The sequence below is a fragment of the Motacilla alba genome, chromosome Z (genome assembly GCF_015832195.1).
Source record: "Motacilla alba alba isolate MOTALB_02 chromosome Z, Motacilla_alba_V1.0_pri, whole genome shotgun sequence".
NCBI lineage: Eukaryota > Metazoa > Chordata > Aves > Passeriformes > Motacillidae > Motacilla > Motacilla alba.
The window spans coordinates 27,548,872-27,571,815 of NC_052046.1; the positions used below are offsets into that span (position 1 = coordinate 27,548,872).

General features: G+C 37.7%; 2 protein-coding genes across 5 annotated transcripts in view; one reads left to right on the forward strand and one right to left on the reverse strand.

Moving 5' to 3' along the window:
- Positions 1-21,181, forward strand: part of RORB (RAR related orphan receptor B) — a 162,077-nt gene extending 140,896 nt beyond the window's left edge. The window contains exon 11 of the mRNA XM_038123969.1: positions 20,645-21,181. Within this exon, the coding sequence (XP_037979897.1) occupies positions 20,645-20,710 (66 nt within the window). The 3' untranslated portion in view covers positions 20,711-21,181. The remainder of the gene's footprint in view (positions 1-20,644) is intronic.
- Positions 12,341-22,944, reverse strand: part of TRPM6 (transient receptor potential cation channel subfamily M member 6) — a 93,406-nt gene continuing 82,802 nt past the window's right edge. For all 4 annotated transcript variants that reach the window (XM_038123960.1, XM_038123959.1, XM_038123963.1 and 1 more), the window contains 3 exons: positions 21,218-21,269; positions 16,786-16,892; positions 12,341-15,910 (listed from right to left, as the gene is read on the reverse strand). In XM_038123960.1, the coding sequence (XP_037979888.1) occupies positions 15,789-15,910; positions 16,786-16,892; positions 21,218-21,269 (281 nt within the window). In that variant the 3' untranslated portion in view covers positions 12,341-15,788. The remainder of the gene's footprint in view (positions 15,911-16,785; positions 16,893-21,217; positions 21,270-22,944) is intronic.

Sequence of the window (22,944 nt, forward strand, 5' to 3'; positions counted from 1 at the left end):
TCTAAAACATCCACCATTAACACCTTCTCCAAACGCTAGCAAAGCAGAGGTATCAGGCCTTTTGCACACTAGTCAACCAAATCAATAGATTTAGAAATCTTTGTCTGAAATAGGATATATAAAATTTGTTAATTTTCTTTTAATTTAACAACATTCAGTGAGTGCAATAGAAATGTGCTTTGCACTTTTATGGGTCTTGAACCTTAAGACCCCTAAGCAAGACATTATCCACCAAAAAGCTCCTGAGAGCATTTGTGACTGAAGCTAGTAAAAGTGTAAACAGTCAAAAGATTAAAAAAATCCAATTAGTATTGAATCTAGTAATCAAAATTCTGTGGCCACAGTTTTTCTATGAGCAATAGTGCCATGGAAAGTAAAAGAAAATTATATCAATATGATGCATTATTTTGTTAAATTCAAAAGAAAACAGTGTGTCTTTTGTGGAAGGAACCAACACACATCACAGAAGACAAATAAAAGAATTTCTGTTTAAACTTCTTCAGTCATTTGGTGACTGTATACAATTCATTATTTACCACTCAGTGTGAACCAACATGTGCCCATCAACTGCCTGCTCCAAAGCACAGACAGTAACTCTGATTCTATTTTCAATTTACATATAGTTGAACCACTTAAACTAATGACTAGTCTCTGTTAGCTGAGTTTGGGGCACTAAAAGCTTTTGCCAGTATATTTTAAGGCTTTTTTCCAAGATATTCTGTTTCCAGTCTGTGTTGAACTGGGATTTTTGAGCTGCTCTTCCTTTCAATATGGAGCAGCATTGCAAAACAGAAGGCTGCTGACACATTACTCTCAACTCATAGTAAAAATGTGTATTTCATCCTATGTCCAGCAAAGCAGTGGAGGTGGGAGTGCTTCACACTGAAGGGATCCATTCTATTCCATGACAAATTGTGGTTTTCCAGTATTCACATGTACCCTGAAGATATTCATCCCTGCTAATGAGCCATAATTGACTCAATTTTGCTGATGCAAGAGACAGGTGTAGCATCTTTGAAGATGTCATAAAGCATCCAATATTCCTGAAGTGGCCCATGATCCAAAGCATTAACGTCACCTAGTGTAAAACTCCCTGCCCCACAGGAGGTACTTGGACTTTTTCATCTGACTGTGAATAAACTGGTGAACTCTGTGTTTCTTGGGCTTCCCCCACCCCAGATGGATCAGGACTGACACCATCACGATCCACACAGTGGTGAATTACTTGGTCGCTCTGCTTCTCTCCCCTGGTTCCTGTAGGTCCAAACAATGGCCTCTTCAGACCACAACATCTGTGAAGGAAGTTGATGCCTTTATTAAAAGCCTTCAATCTGAGAATGGCCAGGTCATAATAAAGACTCTAAAACTGCTATTCTGCTTTGTGTTCATTGCATTTCCTGGATTCTTTCCAAGTCAGAGTCAGAAGCAGGTAACATGAGAGGGCACTGGAAAACATCTAGGAAATAAGGTAGGCAACATAGTATCTGGAAAGCTGAGGACTCTAATTTGTCCTCCCAGTTGTGGTACGGACAATTTCACTGACCAACTCTAATTTCTTTGCCTTTCACTGCTAGGAAAAGAAAACTCTGCTCCCACTGCACCTTCATTAGAGGGGAACAATTGCCCCCAAATTTAATGCAGCCCATATTCAAGTCTGCCTGGAGAAAGGAAGGAGTAGGTGCTTTAGGCTGATATTATTGGGGGAGACGGGATGCGAAATCCCAGAGTTTTTGAGGCATGAGCTTACAATTAATAAAGAAATAAATATCTCTGGAGGACTACCACCTTCAAAAGCCTTGCAAGAAAATAGATTGCATTCATAGTGGTATTAATCATGCTCAATCTATTTCCCCTCTCACTGCAAATCAGTGCAGTTTTCAGCTAACAAGAATGGGTGCCCTACTTGAGCAGACAAACCTAGGTAGGAGAGGCACTTAGCATGGCATTACCATCATTACATCCCAAGGTTAAAAGCAATGAAACTCCAGGAGCAGCAAAGTCAAATCAGTTCAATTGTATGATTGTTCATACTCATGAAGTGGTAAGGCTGGCAGGGGATCCAGCATAAAACTTAGGACTTTCTAGAGGAGCTCCTTTAAGGTAATTCATTGCCCTCTACAGTAGCTTAAATCAGAAGGACTAGAATGGTCACAGTAAATGTGGCTCCTGACATTTCTAAAGAGCAATATTAGTGATAGCCAGCTGCTAAGCCAGATGTCAAAGATGCATTAAGAGCACTTGATTTTAATCTAACACATTCCCAAGAAACAGAATAGATTTGGCTTTGAGCAATAAGATAAAAGATAGATTGTGATTAATGAAGCAGTACAAGTCAACCACATAAGTTGGCTCCCAATTCCTGCTCTCCAGTATTTTCACGGCCCAAAAGCAATTCTTTTGCTTACCAGCCTTACAAGGGACATGTAAATTGTTAATTATCAATCTGTGAGCCATTAATGAAGTTGCTTTTGCTTTCTCAGCTTGAAAACCAAGGGGAAAGGATAATAGGTTTGGTAAACAGAGCTGTTCAGATAATGGAGAGATTCAAGGAAAAGGTATCATAGAGTCAGCATGGAAGCTCAGTAACATAATACTTTTACTAACCTGACTTCAGCATATAGGTGGGGACTGGAATTCAGGACTGAGATAAACAAAAATGAAATGGGAAGTTTCATGAGATGTTCCAATTCAGCATGGCCTAGAACAGCAATTTTTTGACTGTTTGCATTTTTGGACTTCACACTAGGTAATGAAGTAGAGCGCATGGAACTTCAAATTCAAGATAGAAAAAGAATAGAATCCAGTATCTAATAAATGGTGCATCTTTAAAACAAGAAGTCATAATCTAGAGTTCTTTCCTCATTATGTGGATTCGAAGAGCATCGTGCATAGGAGCCATTTTTGCATAAGCTTGAGCTTGGAAAATTGAAGAGACTAACATTAATAATAACTAATATTAAGAACAGGCTTCATGCAATTCCATAAGCCATTTTGCAGTCTTTTGTAAGGAATCTCTGATCTTCCAAGGAGAGGGAAGGGGGGTAATAACATCAAGAATTACAGAGAGGCAGTTCCTAAGCTGTGACAGTTAGAGGCCCAGGAGGGTACTACCAAAATTAACAAGGCTGTCAAAATCTCTGTTCTTCTGGGACTTCAGGCTGGATTCAAATTGCAGGCCTGTCCTCACAGGGCATCTGAACTTCCCTTAACTCTTGTGTCTGAATCCTCAGCTTCAGACATGCCCTAGTTCTGAAAAAAGAAAAGAAAATGTACTTTTCACATCTACCAGCTGCTCCTCAAAGGGGATTTATTTTGTGTATTATACACCATATTTCAGAGCTCACTAGCCCAGCAATAAACTTCAGCTGCTCCAAAAAAACCATACCTCTCTAGCCCTATTTGAAGGCTGCTGCAGTAATCTTAATGAAAATATGAATACTTGATTCCTTAAGCCATTACAGAAATTTTGTCGCCACATCATAAGACTTACTTTAGCATGTCCCTGTATGAAACAGCAGAGATACAGGATAAGAAGGGTTTGGATTCAGGTGGAGTTAGCTGTGCTTCCTAATATTGCAGGGTTGGAAATAAAAGATCTTCACCTTGCTCCTCCCCACACACTTTGTTTTCTTAATATTTCCTCTTTTTTCCAGTCTTTTCCACAACTGGATAGTAAACATCTTATAGATGTCCTTATAGTCCTGATAGGACTTTTGGGGTTGTCCTGGTTTTGAGGCATGGGTACAGGTGATATTGTGGGGAGTTTTGTTTGGTTTTTCTTTTTTTTTTCATTAACATACACCCTTGTTAAAAGTAGCTGATTTTACAATATCTTAATTGGAAAGCTGGCACCAGCTCAGTCTATCATTTCTTCTTCTTCTTCATGGACCCTTGTTGGATTGGCGGGAGAAATGAGGCACACAATATGAGTGATCAACAAGTCTAAAAATTTATTGATAGGCACACATATTTATATTGATGTTAATGAGACTAATACATATTGCAAAAGGCAAGCTCATTATTGGTTAGTTACTTATCAGCCAACTACGCCTACTTCTGCATTCTTGTGGTTATTCTGTTGCAGATTCTTCCTATTTCTAAACAAAAATCCTCTTCCTTATCCTGTTGTTGCACCAAGGGCACAGTGTCCTTGCCTTATGTGGACACTGACTGCTGACTCCTATACTTGTCTCCTTCTTGCTTAACTAACAATATTATGTCTGTGTGACCTTTCTCAGCTAGCCAACTGTCCACAAAATCCTCCACAGACCCTACATGATGCAATTGGATGCCTCTTCTGTAGCCTCGATCTACATTTTCTGAGGAGAGTCAGGAGAGTCTATGTAAACTCATATTTCCCTTTCCACAGTTTCTCTTTACACAAGCCCTTGGGCCACAGACTTTCTTGCTCTGCGTGGAAAAGTAGGTGGGTTAATCTGTGAAGAACAGCTTTGTACTCAAATGTAGCAAAAGAGAGGTGCCAAATTTGCAGTTGATAATCTAATTTCCAAATCTAATCTAACAGGCATATGAGTCTCGAAAAGCAATTGTGACAGGATTTTTTAATGCTTTTTTGTTTCTTTCTTCTTTTCTTTTTTCTGTGCCATTGAGTCTGCTTATTCATAAGAAAACAAAAATAAGCTGAACTCATGTTATTGGAGTAACTGTGTAAATAGTGCTGGGTGGATGTGGTAGCAAGAAGACATAGGATATGAGATTTGCAAAAAAAAAAGTAATCCAGTTTTCTCATCATTCATATCCAACCTCACATATTTGGAAACTAAGCACAACCACTATGCAAGTTGATCCTGAATAAAACAGTACAAAAAGGTTTAACACTCAAATGGAAATCAAATGAAGAGGTTAAGCTTTGCCAGATGCTAGTAATATCAGTATCAGTATAATTTTCTGATTGAAAATGTGGTTTTTTATCCTCTGTATTATTTCAATATAGATGTGGCTGTTAAGCTTGTCTACCTTTCCAGAACAGATATACCAGCAGAAGACAATCTAATCACTTTGTCCTACCATAAATGTCTGAGTGTAGCAGTTGCTTCCTTTAGCATTGAAATGCAGCCTGTGATGAAGAGCACGTCAGATTTTTAGTATTTTTCAGCAGCAAACAGAGGGCACTATTCATTATTCCTGGTTGACATGCAGAAAGAGCCCAGTTTGATCCTTAAGTTTTATTTACAACAATTTTAGAGTAGGAAAGATGAGAAAAATGAAAGAAGGAATGAAATGTGGCAAACAAGCATGTGGGAGGCTTATGAAATTATTGAAGTATGGGGACTCCACTGTTTATTGCTGGGGTGTTTGTTTAGTTAATTAAAGCAGGTTACCTGGAGAGTGAAGGTTACCCTCATGCTGTGAAGGAACTGTGTGTGCTGCTCCTTTAAGATTTAAAGGGTCTGTAGTGATTTAAAACCCATCTGGAAGATTAAACCCCACTCAAGCTGTTCCCTTTCCCCTTTCCCTTCTCATGAAGGAGGAACACTAGGAGAGAGTATAAATTGGAACAACAATTTACTGAAAATCACAATACCCACAGGAGTACTGATAGCAAAAAAGAGCCCAACAACAATTTACAAAAGAGAGAGGGTATTTTATCTTCAAAAGCGTGTTCGCCACCAAACTTTGCCTCCCACCTCCCCCATTCAAAAAAAAAAAAAAAAAAAAACAAAACAACAAAAAAACAAAAACCCACCAACATAAAAACCCTCCAAACCAGCAAATAACTAGGTCAAAACTACCCTCTTGGGAGCTTAGATTATCTGTGCCATACTGCCCACTGTTTTCTCCAGCCCACTGTTCTCAGCTGTGTTCAGCAGTGTCCACTCAGCTGCTTCTCCTCCAGCTGGGTTTTTGGGCTCCTCTGGTGTGTGGCTCTGTCCCAGTGCTGAGGGCAGCCCGAGTTCTCCAAGCAGGTCTCTGCAGTTTGGAGCAGCAGTGCCTGGGGCTCTCCAAGGCTGGCACAGGACACTCCCACTGCTGCTCTCCTGGTGCAGCAGGGCTCTCTTCCCATGCCCAGCTGCCGTGTGGTTCTGATCCTGGTCCCACACTCTCCAGAGTGAGCCAGAAAAAACAGAAAGCTTTCCATTTCTGGCCCTGTCTTTGTCTTGCCAAAATCACACCACCAGCAATGATGTGGGTGGTATTGAACAGACAATGCTAGAAGATTCTGTCCCTTTTTTCTGTAGGCAGGACAGGGTTTGACAGAAAGAAGGTCACGTAAGTAGACCTACGAGGGGTAAGGATTCTGTTTGAGATACTCCATTCCATAAAGGACAGAGAGAGTGTCTGATATTTGCCAAAGTAAAGCATTCATTCATGTGTTGTTTAGAATCTTGGTGACACTTGGAACATTGAATAGAGGTATTTTCTTTTCTATAGTAGATGATTCTCTGTTTTACGGGAGTCAATGGGTCATTCTGCTACTGCCCCCAAGAGAGAGTTTAGATTTAGTTTAGTCAAAAAACCAGTAACAATCTTGTTGTAATGAGAGTTATAGCACTTTTAGCAAGTATTGATGGGAAGATAGCAATCCCAGTATAACAGCCAAAAGAAATTTCAAAGGAGAGCTCAGGGAATCATGCCTGCTCCTGTTGAGACCTGGACACCAAGAATACTGAATTTATAAACTAAAAAGAAATGTTACAGAAACCAGAGATGAAGAAGCCAACAATTACCAAAACTGTCCCTATCCAAGAAAAAGATAATAAGACTGAAGCATGAGAAGTGAGAAATCAATAAACAATAGAAGATAAAATACTGGTCAATGAAGAGAACTTCTTAACCTGATAGCCAATGAACACCAATTCCTTTGTTTGCTAAAAAGTATGAACAGTTGAATGTTTTGATGATTGACATGTGTGTTCTTTGGAGTGATTCCCATGTACACCAGCTTTGAATAACATCTACTTTCTAACCTAACAAAATGGTCAGGGAGTTTATTTTGCCAGTTTTGCTGACAAGATTCATGACATCATGGTCTAAACCAGCAACTGAGCCCCACAGAATCATTCACTCATACCTCCACCAGTGGAATGAGGGAGAGAATCAGAAAAGTTAGAAAACTCATGGCTTGAATTAGAGACAGCTTAATAGGGAAAGCATAAGCCACACATTTAAGCAAAGCAAAACAAGGAATTCATTTGCTACTTCCTATGGTATGCAGGGCTCCATCACAGGTAACAGTAACTTCGGAAGACAAATGTCATAGCTCCAAACATTCCTGCCTTCTTTCTTTTTCCTCCTCCACTTTACATACTAGGTCTAATATCATATGGGATCCCTATGGTCAGTAGGGGTCATCTGTCCCAGCTGTGTCTCATCCCAAATTCTTGTGCACCTACTAGCCAGTATGACAGTACAAGAAGCAGAGAAGACTCTGCATTAGCCTTGCTTAGCAATGACAAAAACATCTCCATATTATCAACACTGTGTTCAGCACATACCCAAAACAAAACCTCATACAAGCCACTGTGAGGAAAATTGAGCTAAATAGGGCCAAAATCAGCACATGTGCACTGCAGGAGTGCTCTCTTTCTGCTTTCTTCTTGAATACAATTTGTAAAGAACATTACACCAATTTACCAGTCAGGGGTTCTCTTACTTTAAGTGCTGTCCATGTTTAGTTGGCCCAAAGTAAATTGTCCTCAATTTGATGCATCATAGACCTTTGCAGAAAACCACTCCTTTTTTGTCGCTCAGTGGTTGTTTAAATTCAGCTGAAGCCCAGTTTGCCTCAGGTCCATAGGTCCCAGGCCCAGCCACATGGCCTCAGCTGACATCCCTGGGGAAGCACATAAGTTGGGATCTGGAGCTGTTAGGAAATGTGTCAAAAATAAAGGGAAATTAGAGATAGACACCTATAATGATTGGACAAGAGTGTGCTCTTACCCAGTTAATGAAGGATAGCAAATCAGGATAAGCAGATGATGCATCAGCTATTTGACAGATACAGGATGGAAAAGGGTAAGCAGAAGCAATCCTAAGTGAGATAAAAGCAAAGTCCTGTGCGTGGGATGGATGGACTTAACTCCATGCAGCTATACACGCTGGAGGCCAGCTGGATTAGAAACAGCTTTGCAGGACACAACCTGATGTTTTAAGTGAAAAGAAGGATCTGGGATTCTACTTTTTAGTCAAAAACCCAAACATAGTCCTGTGTGTCATTTGCTCTACAAGGACCATCTGAGGTCATTGAGAAATGTAATTAGTAGCACAAAGGTCATTGAAGGTCAGCTCATTCCCAGTGCCTGACCAGGGGTCATCTCAGGTTAAACTCAGAGACAAGAAGTCACATAAGGTCAATTATAGTCCCTGTTTTTCACCTAGCTTCTAAAGTCTAATCAATCCAGTGAATTTCACTGGGGTAGTCTGAGGTCCACCAGATTATCAGTTCAATGTGAAAACATCCTACATATTTTCTCGAGGGTCATCTGACGTTAATTTCATACATAAACAGTTGACAAGGGGATCATTTGAAATTAACAAAGTCCTTGTGCGGTGCACAGGAGTCAACTGAAATGAAGCTAAGATCCATTCAGATCACCAGAGGTAATTTCAGGGTTTTGCTGAACCTGAGGCAATTGATATCAACATGAGAACCACTTATCTGTATGGAAGTGTTATGATCTGATTAGTGAGAGATGACTTTGCTCAAATTAAGGTGCAAACTAGACCAAATGCTGTTTTAACAACACCGACCTTATTTTCAATATTAAGTGATAGGGGAAAGAGCAAAAGGGAGAGAGAGGGAAGGAGAGAGATAGTGCAAGCAGAATATAGTCACCACCTGTGGATCCAGCAGTGCCCCACTGGTCCATCTTCACCCTCAGCTTCCCAGTGGTGGAGCAGGGCACACAGTTTGTTCTTCTCTTGGTATGTTCTGTGCAGGAAGGAATATTGTGTATGCAAGGTCTGCCAAGGATTGTCAAATCTTTTCACTCTTTATACATTTTAGCCAACAAAGGGATTAATCCTTATTGACTGCAAGCTACACAGTTCTCATATTAAATAGTATTCTATCTTCTAGTGATTAAATTATTCCCTTGCTTCTTATACTAATTAGTCCACATGCTCAGTCTTTCCCTTCTTCTTTCTCTTCTTTTGAGTCAGTGGGTTTCTTGGTTTGGTGTTCTGTGAGCAGGTGCTTGCAGATCCCCCTACAGGAATTACCTTTCACCCAGTTGGAGCTTATTCAGCACAGTAGCTGAGTTGGCTTTATCAGTTTCTTCTTTATCTTGGGAGTTATGACAAATGCCTTGTGACCCATTAATTCTGTATTTTTTGTAACCACTGTCAGTGATACATCCTTCTTCTCAAGCTTTTTTGACCTCCCCCTAGGACCTAACACCCAGACAACAGTACCGCCTTTATACTCCCCAAGTTCCAGGGTCCACAGAGGCATATTTGGGGAGCTTTGTGGATGGTTGCAGATGGCATCTGTCCCGTCACCTGTCCCAAACATGATCTTTGTTTGATCAGTGACATCATCAGATGTGAACAGCTGCTTTTTTTTCACACAGTCTATCACTCTGAGCAAAATTTGTCTGGATGTGTTAACCAGGATGTGCTGCTGCCAGAACATCCTGGAAGTAGCATCTTTCTGTCACAAATTACTTCTTCCAGTGGCCTTGATAGTGTTTGAGAGAAGTAACTGTGCTCTTTAACTTCCAAGAGGAGGTCACTTAGGCAAATTATCAGCCCCATTTCCACCTAAGAGGTCATTGGAAATCGTAGTACAGTTAGAGACTCTGAATATCATTTGAGATGAGCATGAGATCCAAGTAACTGCTTGGGGTCAGTAGAGGTTAAATGAGAATCACTTACCTGGCCTATGATAACTTGTCAGGAAGATCATTTGAGATCAGCCCGTGGGCTAAATAACTTCTGTAGGATCATCTGAGGTGAACCTGAGAGGTCAATTAACCTGTCAAATAGGGCTTATCTGGCACCATCACGAGACCCAGGTAAGATGCTGTTTGAGGTCAGCTAGGCTCTTGTTTGAAGCCTAGGATCATCTGAGGTCAACCTGGCATAAAGAGACCTTGACAGACTTGACATCCTTCTGACTTTCACAGAGGTCCTTTTAAGTCCCCACTCTTCTCCTTTGGAGGAGGGGCAAACATTTAAAGTCTGTTTGGTATCCAGTTAAGCAATCAGGATTCATTTGAGGTCATCAGAGGGCTGTTAGGGTTCATGTGAGGTCAGTGCAGCTTTTGCTCAGTGCCCAGAAGTCGTTCAGGTAAACCTCAGATCAAATTAACTGTTTGGTTTGTCATTTGACACCAACCTGCCCCTCATTTGGTGCCAATAGGTCAGTCACAGTCCTTGACTACTGTCTGAGGTCATCTGAGTTCAATTGAAGATGCAACTCTTATTGCAGGGTCATCTAAAGTCAACTCTCACTGTCATGGCACAGGTCAATTCAAGAAAACATGAGTTTAAGTAACTTATGGGAGTTACTGTAAGGCCCAATTGGCTTCATTTTTGAGCCCCAGGCTCAAATGTTGACCTCATCTGGGGTCAAGATGCTAGCAAATTAGATAAAAGAGGTCACCTTGGGACAATATGATGGCTGGTGATCTGCTTGGGGCCATCTAAAGTCAATGCCTGGGGTCAGATTTACACTCAGTAAATTTCCTGGAATCACACTGGTCCTTGTTTTCATTCAAGAAGTTGTTTGGAGTGCTATTCAGAACAAATTAACCTGCAGATATGTCATCTGATATCAACCTTAATTCCAATTAGCTACACCAAGTAATCATTTAGGGTCAGCCTGGGCTCCTTTAATGCACAGAGGTCACCTGAAGTCAATCCAGACCACATTTCCTTATGGTCAGTCGAGGCCAGCTTTATATCCATTTAGTAGAACAGGAGGAATATGTGGCCATTCCTAGCTGACCACCCTGCACTTCCCTTGCTCTCCTTATCTGTTGCTGACCTGACTGTTTCCTGCTCAGACTTTTTCAGAGGGCATATTAACACTTCAAATGTCATAGCAGGGGTCATCTGAGGAGAAGTATCTCTTTCTTCATCATCAGGTGGGATGCCTGTTGAAACCATGCCATCCTGACTACACTGCGTAAATGTGTTTTAGTTCATATTGCTGCCTCATGCTACAGATGACAGAAACAAGATGACATTGGTAGTATCTCTGTGGGACAAGAGTTCAGCCAGGAAAAATAGCAGGAGAAGGGCTCAGAAGTCAGACTGCTCTCTGTGCCTCCCCTCCTCTTCCTCACCTCTCTTTCTCCTCCTCTTTCATCTCCTCCTCCCTTCTTACGGCCTTGCATAGTTGGGCTACTTGCAAAGTGCCAAACCTAAATCATATTCTTTTCAATGGCAACCTGAGAAATGAAGGGTTTTAGCTATTTACCTTAATCTTTGACATGAAGAACACAGCTAGACTTCCTTTGGGCAACAAAGTAAGTCCTTTCCTGCAGAACTTTTCTCTGATTTTTCTTCTTGAACCTTAAGCACATTATCACAACTGAATATTAACATCTAAATGTACCTGGGGTATCTTAAAGCACTGGTTTGTTTTCTGTTCTGCAAACAGAACCAATACTGTGGAGGCAAATGGGCACAGCACTATAACTGTTGACACACTCTTCAGTATCAAACAGGAAAATGGTTTTTGCCTAGTTTTAATTTGAATTTTTTTTCCCCAGGAGTAGTTACCATGAATTGGGAGATCAAACTGTCTTCCAGGATAAGTCAAGATATGACAAAGACAGTAAAGAAAAGCCAAAAAGTATAACAGATCTTGCAAATGATCTGGCAATAAGGGAAGCACTGACTACTCTGGTGTGACTACAGTTGATGAGAAGGCCCAGGTCAATCCAGACAGGTTTTTCATTATCTCTGGGAACAATTTTTTGGCAAAAAGTACCTGACATCAGCATCCTAAGAACAGAAAACAGATATTAAAAGGTAGCAGATTTGATAATTGAGTGCTATTCATTTATGTCAGGTCCTTGTTTACACTTGTGGCTATACAGGCTTTTCACATCAGAGAAGTAAAATTACAGTAAAAAATAAGACGTCATATTAAAGCAGTGATATCTATATTTCTAAAACCTGTGGAACTGATTTGATTTACCAAGTTTTCTAAGATCTGAGTACACATCTCAACTAAAAAAAAAAATAAATCCAGACATTATTGAACAACTAATAAGTAAATTAAAATATCTACTTTCTTCCTCTGTAAATTAAATTTTGGCTTATGAGACAGGTGTGGAAGTATTCTTGCTGTAAGTATATTGCCTACAAGAATAGAAACTAATACTACTTCAGAACTAAAACAAAAGAGGAGCTAGAAACCACGTGATAAATATAGAATAGATTTTTATTGCTTTGAGATTAAAGATAAAAATAACTGCATTATTCTCTGTAAGTTACTTTCACCTGTTTCCCTCAGTGCTCAGAAGTATTATTTCATTTTACACTTATCAAGATCAGAAGCATTATGAAAGTGTTCTTTTATTCTTTAGAAATAATATAAAATAGACTGACAAAACTACAACAAATACCAGTCCATTTCTAGAAAATACATGTGTAATTTCCCTTTTGATTTTATTGCACTAACAATAAATTAATAACTGCAAATACACCACAACTCTGAATAAAAGAAAAAAAACCCTTCCTGAGTATGAGGTTTTCAATTTCTGAATATTTTTCATATGTTCAAGCTACATCTCCAATGCAGCAGATGCCAAAGAGCCATTTTGCTGTAGATACTCCCAATCGAATTCCTAACTAAGCTTCTTTTAAGCTCATATTAAAAAGTGAACTTATAAATACTCTGGTGGATTTTTTGTTTTGTTTTGTTCTTTCAAAACTTTACTGCCTGACTTATTTGAACAAAGTAAACATGGACTTTTTTTTCCCTGAACCCACCAGAATTATGAAAGAAATCCCTGTATGTGCTTTTCAGCATGAACAAATATTGATGCTAATAATCAGAAACATCTATGGTTCGGTTTGACACACATAATTTCCTCTTCCACTGTAGTTATCAAGCAGTTGGAGAAAGAACCTGACTTCCACATCTTTCATTTCAAATTAACCCAAATTTTAGTGTGAGTGGGCCTTACTGCTGTCTCCTTAAAAGGCTGTTGAGGTTTTTTTATGTCTTCAGTAGGCATGTGTTTCAATCCAAGGTCAGTATTTAGAAATCAAAAGACAATTTAAAGAATGTACAGAATTTTTAATAAGAAAGGTCTCAAAAGAAATATTTTTAAAATTATTTTCAAGGTAATTTATTATTGAACTATAAAAGGGAGGGGAGGAAGGTCTTCAATCATATACCTAAATTTACAGTTTAGTGAAATGTGAATCAGCACTCCCAAAAAATGCAAAAAGAAAGGTGAGGAATAATTTATCAGTCAGCAGAATTACTGGACTTCTTCAACTTAGTGTCTCTACTCTTGGAAAAATTAGTGCAAGGATAAAAATATACAGTGGAACAATTTAAAATGCCTTTTTCTTGTTTCATTCGCTTAATATTTCAAGCTGAACAAAATTAAATAGCTACAAAATTAAATAAACTACATTTTAACACAGATTAGTATCTTGCAAGGATCCCCAATTTCATACTGTAATGTAGTATTTACCTTGACAGATACTGACAAGAAGGAATAAGATTAATCTACACTGAGCTAGCTCTACATCATAAGAATTCTCACAAATGTTGCTATAAAAGCAGGAGCCACCCACTCTTGCAGGCAATAGGAGCATTGCCAAGAAAAGAACATCTGAAAAATGATTTGTGCATACCTTCAAAACTTGTAAGAAATGAAATGTGCTCAGGCCCAGCCTGGCCTAGAGTTTATTTTTTGTGCACAATATATATTTGTTCTAAATTTATGGCAATATTTCAGGAAACACTATCAGGGCAGGAGTTACATTGTCTTGGACTTTAAAGACATATCTATGTGTCATTTAACTTAACTGAATTCAAAGGCAGACAAATAGTTAGAGATCCTTGAGAGAAAGATCTTTCTTTTAAGTATATATGTATTCATGCAAGCACATATCTCCCTAAAGTCAGATTTTAAAATGATAACCACAGGAAGCAGAATTACTACCTTAGAGCATATGGACCAAAATTCACTCTCAGTTTACATAGATGTAATCAAACTACCACTTTCACAGACAAGCTAAGTTTTCTGATATATTGGCTTGCTTCCAAAAAGAAGAGCCAAAGGAAACTATATATTTTGCAAAATGAGAAGTATAATCTGATAGGGAAAAATATGGGGGGGGTTTTCTATCAAATTATGTTAAAAAGAAAAAAAAACAATAGGAACCTCTTCTAAATGTTCTCAGAAACTGAAAGCATCTGAGATAAACATTGTGTAGATGGTTACATCAATGAGTGTTTACAATTCTGATTACTTCAACATCAATATAATAATCAGTATAAAAACTGGGGACACGTAACTTCCAAATCGTACTTAACTTCCAGTATATGTAGACACTTATGAAATATACCTAATAAATCACAGATCATAATATAAAGCTCCCTTATACCTTAAAATTTACTGTCAGCTGTAGTGGAAATATGATTTCTTTTTTTAATTCAAGTATAAAGTTTTCTAATGACTGACGTTTGAACATAAGTTTTTTTACTTAACACCAAAATACAAAGTTGCTTTTAATGGTTTAACCTGTATTAGAACACCAGTTGTGTTACAAATACTTCTGCTGAAAACTTCTTTTCAGTCTTTACTCTACAAAAATCATATTGCACAGATTGATTTTTTTGTTTTCTGAACTTCAGCTGTAAGCAGAGGAGATCAAAAGAAACAAATGTGGATGCTGCCTAATATAATCGCTCTGTTACTTATTATTATAATAAGTATAATATCTGTTACTTATTAATATAATTGACTGTTAGACAACAGTCCTACATTCAGCCTGACATTGACAAATTAAATACCAAATGGAACATACTATTCTTTGTGACTTCTGAAATCTTTCTTCCAATTGCAACTTTAAAACATTCAGAAGCTAAAATATTATAGACAGGCAAGTCCTAAAAGTCAGATTATATTCAAGATGTTTGTATTAAATATCACAGAATATTCAACTTCATCGACCCAAAATGAGAAAAATCGATGCTTTTGGGTCCAATAATCTGCCGCTTTATTGTGCAGCTTTTTCTTGGTATGTGAAAAAACTTGAAGACAAAGTTCCTACAAAATTTTTCAGTCTGTCATGACTACTCTTTAAACCAAAACTTCATTACTTGGTTTATTTATTCTTGGTTTATCTCTGCATTAAAATTATTAATAAAGAGAAAGTAGTATTTCTGCAATTTCCTGAAGAACCTTTTACGCTTAAGAAAAGTGAGCATGGCGCTGAGTGGGCTCTGACTGAAAATGAATTATTTGCATGTGTATATATTAATTTATTTACTAAAGAGCAGAAAGAAAAACAAAAATTACTACCACTTGGAAATAAACTCATCACAGTCATCTTCCTAAGAAAACATAACTTGGAAACACGACCCATATTATCAAAAATGGCACTGATGGGAGAGCTCATCCAGGTAAGGGGTCACCTGCTCCTGGTGATTTGCTAATCTATACAATAAAGGCCAGCACAAGAGCATACAAGAGGAGTAAATAAAGGTAACTTTTTTCATTCCTTGTCTATAGGGTCTAGCTAGTGCAGACAGATGCTGCACTCAGTCACCTGTATTTTGTGATTTTGGACCCTTGGCAGTGATAAAGAACAGGTTTTGAAGTATGCAGACACATGGGCTCTCTGTTTTACAGCTGTGTATCAAACTCAGAAGGCTCATCTGCCTCATCAGCTTCTTCAGTGCTTGTTTTCACTTCTATTTCGAAGGCTGGACCTGCAGTTTCCAATGCGTAGCCACTTCTTCTCAAATCTATGGCAGGAAAACAAATTCAATAATGCAGCCAAGTAAATGTTTGAAAACTACAAACATCTCAAGCAGTGTTCAACCCAGTAACTCATGGCAGTTTATTTGATGTTTCCAGGAGGAAGAAAATCTGAAGCAAGGAAACTGGGGGGTTGAGAGCCCTGGGGAACTCAGTGGTGGGAGCCCATATGAATGAACCTTCCCTGACTGTATTTATTCAGCTGATTTTCCCCTCTATTATCTCCAGCTACCACAGACAAAAATAATCAAACCAATAACATTGCAGTTTCTGTTTCAGAATCAAACAGCAATTATTACTTCATGTAGGCAATGAAGGGAAGGAGCTTCCTCTTCAGAAAAAAAAATCAGTGGCTGAAGAGTCATACAGAAAGCAATTTATTTTGGCTTTCAGTCTTGAAAACCTGCCACACACCACATTCTACCAAATGTAATATGAACAACAGACAGTCCAACTAAGCCTAAGTAGGGGCTGCAGCCAGGCCAGAAAACCTACAGGTTTTCCCCAGCTAATGCCTTGGAAATTTTCTATTGTTACTCTTTCTTATTCTAAAAATTATTGCAGATGTTAGCTGTAGTGATGACCCTGGAAAAATGGGCTCCCATTTAGCAAAGAAAGGGAAAAAATTCAATGGGAAGAAGCTTTCTTGCTGTCTGCCAGCCTCAGGTCGATGAGCTCCCACTCTTACAAGGATGTTAGGCAAAAGAGCAGTATATCTGCCTTTGCACAGGAAGACTATGCCTACCAGAGTCTTTCAGCCCAATAGAATTTCAGTTCTTGTCTTTATAGCATATTGAGGCCTTTACTTTGTTGCACTTACAAAGTTATATATAGATTAATAATTAATCTTTACTTTGCATACCGGGAAGTTTCAGCTTTCTGCAGCAAGAATTACAACGATGCTTTGCAATGAAGTTTCTTATTGCATCTTCTCCTAGGTTTGCTGGTCCAAATACCATCTTTCCAGACCTAAAAGAAATATTCTTTAAAAATCAGTGAATATAAAATGAAGCAATTATAGGGGAGGGAGATTATGCAATTTAAAAATTTTTTAATCAGTTATCCCTTTTTATCAAGACAATCAAAGGTTAATACACATTACAAGTTTCTTAGATATGAGACAAGAAAACTGTCAGTTCCAGTAAAATATTAGCCTACACATATCTCATACTACTTTTTTTTTTCTCTCTAAAGGCAGACAGGACAGACCCATCAGTCCCTACTAAAAAGCTCAAAGGAAATCTAGGCACAGTGACATTTTAATGACATTTTCCATAGTCAGAGTGATTCTGCTGCAGCCACCACCCATTCCCAAGCAAGTAGTCTGGTCCCAGTTTTGATGGTGGGCATGTAAGAACAAAACTGAGCTAACAAGGACTTATTTTCTCTTCAATTAAAACCAGAAATGCAAAGTCTAGCAGAACCCTAACCACAAAAACATGCAGCATAGAAAAATGAAAAAAAAAAAAATTAAAACCTCAAAAACCATAGTATGCTGCTGACAAGGAAGGTTTTAAAATTTATTGTCTTCATCCTATGCTTATTTCCATGTGTCAGTTCTCTGACCAATTCATCAATGCTATTACGGGATCCATTTGTGGAATTATATTTCATATTCTAAAAGAAACTGCCACAATTACAAACAGAAACCACCTATATCCATACACGTATTAGAAGTACCCCACAGTTACCACAGATTCTTAAGGTAGTCTGAAAGTGATACTGTATTTTAGTATAACTGTACCTTTACTCTCAAGAATTTGACAGTCTAGACACTATGGAATATAGCATACAAGAAACACTTCCGAAGAAACTTTAGAAATGCTAGTATTTTATTTTAATGATATGCAGAGTTGAAACAGCACATTTCCAAATCTGAAATCAATTACAGCTCTCAGAAGCTATAGAAAAATAGTTTAATTCTATCAAATCTATCTGTAATTCACACTAAGAAAACTATATTCTCTCTAAGGAAAGCAGAGTTCAAACATGAAACTTTTCCCTTTCACACAAGGCAGCAGCAATGATTAGCCAAAACTACTATATAAAATTTAGTAACTTTCTAATTTCTTGCAGACCCTGGAGAATATGTGTCTCCTGGATCCTGTGAAGCATTCATTTAATCATCTTATATTGCAAATTGATACATCAAACAAGGGAAGAAGTAAATTATCAATCAAGGGCCATATTTAAATAACTGTAAATAACATGATGCAGCATAGCCATTTCTATCCTTTTCTGGAATCTGATGAAATGCCACAGAAATAGAATGTACCTAAGTATGATATACGAAATTAGGAAGACTTTGCTGATTTTAAGGCCATAACCACTCTGATACTTCCTCTAATCTAACCATTACTCCAAGCAAGGTGAAGCAAGTAAGAGAGAATGGTATCTTCTCACACTGTTTTGAGATAAAAAAGCATACTCTCTGTAATATATATGAAGTAACCTTTCCTGTCTACTCAGCATGGACAATGGTTCATGAGGAATACTGCATTTAAATTTGGAAAACTATTTCAAGGAATCTAGGGATAAATTGAAAATTACCATCAGCCTATAAACCATAACATGTAAAGATTAGGGGGTAGTTTAACATGAAGAAAAAAAGATGGCAGGAGAAGACTGTTGATATTTTTTTTCTCTGTGTTGTTAGTTGGTAGCACCAGAAAGAAACATTTCGACTAAAAAAAAAAAAAAAACAACCAAAAAACAAACCAAACAAAAACCAAAAAAAAACCCCAAACAAACAAAAACCCAGGAAAGATCTTTCAGGCAGTGATAATATCAAACAATTAAACAATTGGAAACAGATGCTCTGTGAATGTATCAGTCCTTTTCAGTCTGAAACTCAGAACACTCTTTTCCTCATCTCTGGATGTGATGTATATCCCTGAAAACTTTACCCTCATTAACTTTGTTTTGGCCTTGCAAAGTAGTACATGTTATGAAAAGCACCCAGAGTATTGCTTTTGAGGCAATTCTTCTCAATATTTGGGCAGGGCAGAAGTCTGCAAGTCTGTGTTATACCCTGGTGCTGTGCCTCAATTACATCTGTTTTAAAAGAAATCTTGTGAATGTCATACTTGTACCATTTTATCACTTCATACATTCTATGCAGTGCATGTGGCCAGATTTTACACTGATTTGCACCAGCTCAGGATCTGTCTGAGCTGTCACAACATTAGGCATACTTTCCAAACAGATCTATTGTATTTGTCTTGATCTGGATATAAAACCAAGACATAAAAGAACTATCACCTGGAGGTTGCACATTGCCATTGCAAAGACCTTTCCAAAATACGATATGGGATGCATGAAATAAAAGACTTACATGACACGTGACAGGATAATGACATAAGCAAATAAATTGATGGAGTTAAAAAAGCAATACATAAGTAATTTAACTATAAGTAAAGCTAAAATTTTAATCAGCCCCATAAGTCAGGTGCCATCTATTTTATCCTAGGTTCTCAAGAGAACCTGAACTCAAAGTATCTTTTGAGGCAGGTTTTGATCTTATCTAAGTATCTTACTTACAAAAGAAAACTTAAAACACTTGCCTCTGTCAGAAATGTTTCTCCTGTGAGCAAATGAAGGTTAGAGCAAAGACAGTGCTTTTACATTGTAATTCTTATTATTGTTTTAGAAAGTGTTTCTTAGAATCGGTATCTGCTTAAAGAAAACACTACCGTTTCAGTGCCTTATTCCTTTAGAGCCCTACATCAAACAATATAGTTTCACTAATTGCTGCTCTGAAAATTTCCCTGAATATAATAAAATCAAGCTGGGTTTGATTAATTAATCAACACTTGCTCTCTAACTAAGACTAAGTATTTTGCCGATGAAAAACAACAAAAAGTCCTAAAAATAAGATCTGTATGATCAAATTTTATTAATCAATTAAACAAAATTATTTAACAGTAAAAACAATAGAGAAGAATGGTAATAAAAATAAACTTCATGGTAATAATGTAGATAAGTATTATCCTTATGTTAAAGAGAATAAGCTGACTTGTCTTGTGAACTACTTTGGTCAGTGCTTCTGTACTGTTTACAGCAATAACTGTTACTGTTTATGTGACCACTGACATAAAAATCTACTTGAACAGTAGCAAATCAGAATTTCATACAACTTTACCTTAAAAGTATTTGCTAAAGTCTTGAGAACAGCTACATGATTGACCTCTCTGCATCTCTAACTTGAGCTATCTATGGGCTTCTGTCATGAACCTATGGTCTACTTAGGGCAAAGACTTTGCCACTGAGAAGTGCTCAGCATGTCTTTGCTCTCATGTATTAGTTGTTTACAAAGTAAGTTTTATATGTACAATACAACTACAGTCATAATTAAACATTAAGACAGTCGTTTATTACCTATCTTTTTGAAATACTGATTATGGTCCCAGAACTAAGAACTTGCTTACAAAACTAACTTGGATTTCCCAGTTGTAGGCAAGTAATCTGACATTTCTATAGTTAGTTGCCCTTTTTATTAAATTAGACTATTTACATTTGCATCTTCCTCCCTTCCTACCTTCCAAACATGAGACTTTCCTTCAATCAAATGGCATGAGCTGAGCAAAGGGCAGTCAAGATGAACACCAGAAAGGGGAGGGGCAGAGATGTCAGGGCAGATCTGGAGAGGTGTGGGGTTTAGAAATAGTAGGAGAGCTGTAGGAGAGTAGCCATCATCAGCACTGCTTCTGCTCTTACTGCAGGACATACCATTGAAGAGCAAGATCACAGAATGGGAGAACAGCCATGGCCCTGATTCTGAAATTTGATTCACAAAGGCAGACTGCTATTTCTGTGCGTCTAGTCTATCCAGTTTTTGTAAGTTTCCACTCATGACTTACCATCTTCATATTACATTTCTGAAATCACTCTGCATGCTTAAGTGCAGAACTAAAACCTATTGGAGAGGGGCCAGGGGCCCTCTCTTCATCGCCTTAAGCCACTGCGGCCCCATATACTCCTAGAAGAAGTCAGAGGAAACTGGACTGCCACATTCATATCCTTTGTACAACTCTGTGAAGAGATTACTCCCAGCACAGCAGTGCAGACCTTTCACACAGCTCTTACCACATGCTGAGAGCTGGGACACTCAGAGTCCTTCAAAGCATGGGAGAAGATGCAGTCTCTCCATTGGCATCATACTATCATTTAACTCAAACACCATGTGAAGAAAGAAATTAAAACCTCCCCCATAAAATATAGAAAACCATCCTAAATATACAGACTGCTGGCAGAATGTCTAAAATGAATGATAATTTCAACAGAAAGAAACCTACTTTTTATCTTCAGGTTTAATCACAGATGGATCTGTAAGGTTCTCCCCAACACCTACAACAAATAAACATTGTGTGTGTTACAAAGGAAGGTAGTCATGATTTCATAATCTGGCACTTAACAAAAGATGTAATTAATCATTTTCTTGGTACATCAGAAAGTGTCATAGTTAAAATGGTAATGAGCTAGAATGAAAATGTTATGGGTATAAATATTTGTAAAGTACTGGCAATACAGTTACAGTTCTTACTACAGTTCTGTCTTCAGCTGCTTTGAGGTTAATTTACATGTAGATGGAAAGTGTATGAAAATACAATAAATATTACACTGAAGCTCAACTAACTAAAATGTGACCAAGCAAAATATTGTTATTTTACTTGGAGTAAAGGTACTAATCAAATATGGATCTTACCAATATCAATAGAGCTACTTTCAGACACACATCCTCTTCAAGGTAACAAACACAAGGTAACATGTACAATATTTGCACAACTTCATGATGTGCAAGTATTTGCATCTGTTATCCCTTTTGGGTGGCCAAGGAATCCCATTAAATAAATAATTACATTATGATACCGGAATGCTGATACCTGTGTTGCAGTTTTTCACCAAACTGATTCAAGTATACTACCTTTACAAAAATCATCTTTTCTTGAATCTCACAAAATTGCTGTGCTTTCACACTAATGAAAAATCGATGGTCATATGACCATGTGATATGCAATTATTTTTATTTCAGCATGGTAAATTTATGTTTTGTAACAAAAATAAAGATTCTGGAGACAGCATAATGTGGGTGAAATACCCCCAGATTGCAATATAGGCCATTTCATTTGAGGTAAATTAGGCAAAACATGTGTATACATATATGTGTATGTGGAGATGGCCATGATATTAAATGGTAAATTGTTTCTAGATTAATCGTAGTAGAAGTCCAAGGAGAGTTGCACTCCAAGAGCTCTTGCACTTTTCCTGAGTTTCATATTTATAGAATTAAACATGAGGTGAAAACTAGAGCTGGTCTCTGTTTAAAATGAAAACTGAGATTTACATAGGTGTTTATATTCTCCATTTTTGAGCCAACATAGTTGCTCTGGAGCTGTGAGAGTTATGTAATAAACCTGAGCAAATTTCATACAAATTCTCATAGGCTATGGCAGAGACACACTTATTCTTTCTGTATAATATCTTTTTTTCATATACAGCCTAAAGCAAATCAAGTCAAGGATGGAATTATAAGCTTATTTTGCATAATAAGTATGTAAGTATGTCTTTTTTGTAACTTACAGCTTCTGGATGTCGTAAAATATAACTATGTTAAGTCTCTGGCTACCCATAGACTTTTCCCTTGACAGAAATGAGAAGTGATAGTGTTTATACTGTTTGATGGGTGATGTTCATCTGAACATTGTCAGATGTTTTATCTCCTCAAAATATGCCATCTTCCCACTTACATATGTACAATAAAATGATCACATGCTCTTTGAAGGAGTCACTAGACTTTGTAAATAGCATTCAGGTTTACAGTCTATTTAAACTGCATACAGATCTATTAGTATGAACAATAAAAAATGCAGATAGTTCACACCTTTTTGACAGGTCTACATACACATTGTGTGCATATGTACATGACTACATTTGAATCTCTGCGTTATTTATAAATGTATGACAATATTTATTAACAAAAATTAAAACTACCTTAACTGTGGAGTGGCTTTTTTGGAGCTGG